Source organism: Homarus americanus, unplaced genomic scaffold (genome assembly GCF_018991925.1).
Source record: "Homarus americanus isolate GMGI-L3 unplaced genomic scaffold, GMGI_Hamer_2.0 scaffold269, whole genome shotgun sequence".
In the NCBI taxonomy this organism is placed as follows: Eukaryota; Metazoa; Arthropoda; class Malacostraca; order Decapoda; family Nephropidae; genus Homarus; species Homarus americanus.
In genome coordinates this window covers 32,090-34,347 of record NW_024755027.1, presented here as the reverse complement: position 1 = coordinate 34,347, position 2,258 = coordinate 32,090, and the positions used below count along the sequence as shown (strand labels likewise).

Here is a 2,258-nt window from a genome sequence, read left to right as displayed (position 1 = left end):
TTACGATCGTTCTTAAAAGGTTAACCATTTAATATGATGTTGTACAAGAACAAACAAATGTGTGTGTAAAGGGGGGGGGGGAGGAGGTAGCACTGGTTATCAGAGTGTCACTGACCCTCAAACTTGATGGGATGATAACAGTTCCTTCCTCCACAGCATCTTGAAAACTTGTCACAGTAGCTTGTTGCAATTCAGGATTCCGGTCGTGGGGGCGAAGTACAGGGGCATACTCTTGAGTGCTTTCTGGAAGTCTGATGTATGCCCCTTCAATGTCTGAGCCTTAAGTAAAGTCTGGTTTGTTATTCTTGGTGTTGATAACTGTAGGTTTGTTATTCTTGGTGTTGAAAACTGTAGGTTTGTTATTCTTGGTGTTGATAACTGTAGGTTTGTTATTCTTGGTGTTGATAATTGTAGGTTTGTTATTCTTGGTGTTGATAACTGTAGGTTTGTTATTCTTGGTGTTGATAACTGTAGGTTTGTTATTCTTGGTGTTGATAACTGTAGGTTTGTTATTCTTGGTGTTGATAACTGTAGGTTTGTTATTCTTGGTGTTGATAACTGTAGGTTTGTTATTCTTGGTGTTGATAACTGTAGGTTTGTTATTCTTGGTGTTGATAACTGCAGGTTTGTTATTCTTGGTGTTGATAACTGTAGGTTTGTTATTCTTGGTGTTGATAACTGTAGGTTTGTTATTCTTGGTGTTGATAACTGTAGGTTTGTTATTCTTGGTGTTGATAACTGTAGGATCATTAATCTTCAGGATACTAACTGTAGGATCATTAATCTTCAGGATACTAACTGTAGGATCATTAATCTTCAGGATACTAACTGTAGGATCATTAATCTTCAGGATACTAACTGTAGGATCATTAATCTTCAGGATACTAACTGTAGGATCATTAATCTTCATGATACTAACTGTAGGATCATTAATCTTCAGGATACTAACTGTAGGATCATTAATCTTCAGGATACTGACTGTAGGATCATTAATCTTCAGGATACTAACTGTAGGATCATTAATCTTCAGGATACTAACTGTAGGATCATTAATTTTCAGGATACTAACTGTAGGATCATTAATCTTCAGGATACTAACTGTAGGATCATTAATCTTCAGGATACTAACTGTAGGATCATTAATTTTCAGGATACTAACTGTAGGATCATCAATCTTCAGGATACTAACTGTAGGATCATTAATCTTCAGGATACTAACTGTAGGATCATTAATCTTCAGGATACTAACTGTAGGATCATTAATCTTCAGGATACTAACTGTAGGATCATTAATCTTCAGGATACTAACTGTAGGATCATCAATCTTCAGGATACTAACTGTAGGATCATTAATCTTCAGGATACTAACTGTAGGATCATTAATCTTCAGGATACTAACTGTAGGATCATTAATCTTCAGGATACTAACTGTAGGATCATTAATCTTCATGATACTAACTGTAGGATCATTAATCTTCAGGATACTAACTGTAGGATCATTAATCTTCAGGATACTAACTGTAGGATCATTAATCTTCAGGATACTAACTGTAGGATCATTAATCTTCAGGATACTAACTGTAGGATCATTAATCTTCAGGATACTAACTGTAGGATCATTAATCTTCAGGATACTAACTGTAGGATCATTAATCTTCAGGATACTAACTGTAGGATCATTAATCTTCAGGATACTAACTGTAGGATCATTAATCTTCAGGATACTAACTGTAGGATCATTAATCTTCAGGATACTAACTGTAGGATCATTAATCTTCAGGATACTAACTGTAGGATCATTAATTTTCAGGATACTACTAACTGTAGGATCATTAATCTTCAGGATACTAACTGTAGGATCATTAATCTTCAGGATACTAACTGTAGGATCATTAATCTTCAGGATACTAACTGTAGGATCATTAATCTTCAGGATACTAACTGTAGGATCATTAATCTTCAGGATACTAACTGTAGGATCATTAATCTTCATGATACTAACTGGTACATGAAATACAGAATCATTTTTATATTTTATTCGGTAATTGATGTATAAATATTGTTCCATAACACCAGTACAGGCATTAGTAGGGTAGATAAACATTAGAAGAACAGTAGAAGGTCACATCATCATTCACAGCGGGCAGAGAGGCGGTTAGTGGTCCTGTTGTCTCAAATGTGAATATTATTAGACGTCAATATTGAACGTTAATTGGTTGTCAGTCAGCGTTCTTAACTCTTGTTATGATTTCTGTTCT

At 34.9% G+C, this 2,258-nt stretch overlaps 1 protein-coding gene across 1 annotated transcript; it reads right to left on the bottom strand.

Annotated features, from left to right (window-relative positions):
- Window positions 1–280: 280 nt before the first annotated feature.
- On the bottom strand, window positions 281–1,993 carry LOC121856142. Its single transcript, XM_042351456.1, has one exon. The coding sequence runs from the start codon at window positions 1,991–1,993 to the stop codon at window positions 281–283; it is 1,713 nt and encodes a 570-aa protein (XP_042207390.1).
- Window positions 1,994–2,258: the final 265 nt, after the last annotated feature.

Bases quoted from the DNA above. Each gene is read 5' to 3' on its own strand.
- LOC121856142 (XM_042351456.1), bottom strand. From the start codon at position 1,993: ATGAAGATTAATGATCCTACAGTTAGTATCCTGAAGATTAATGATCCT.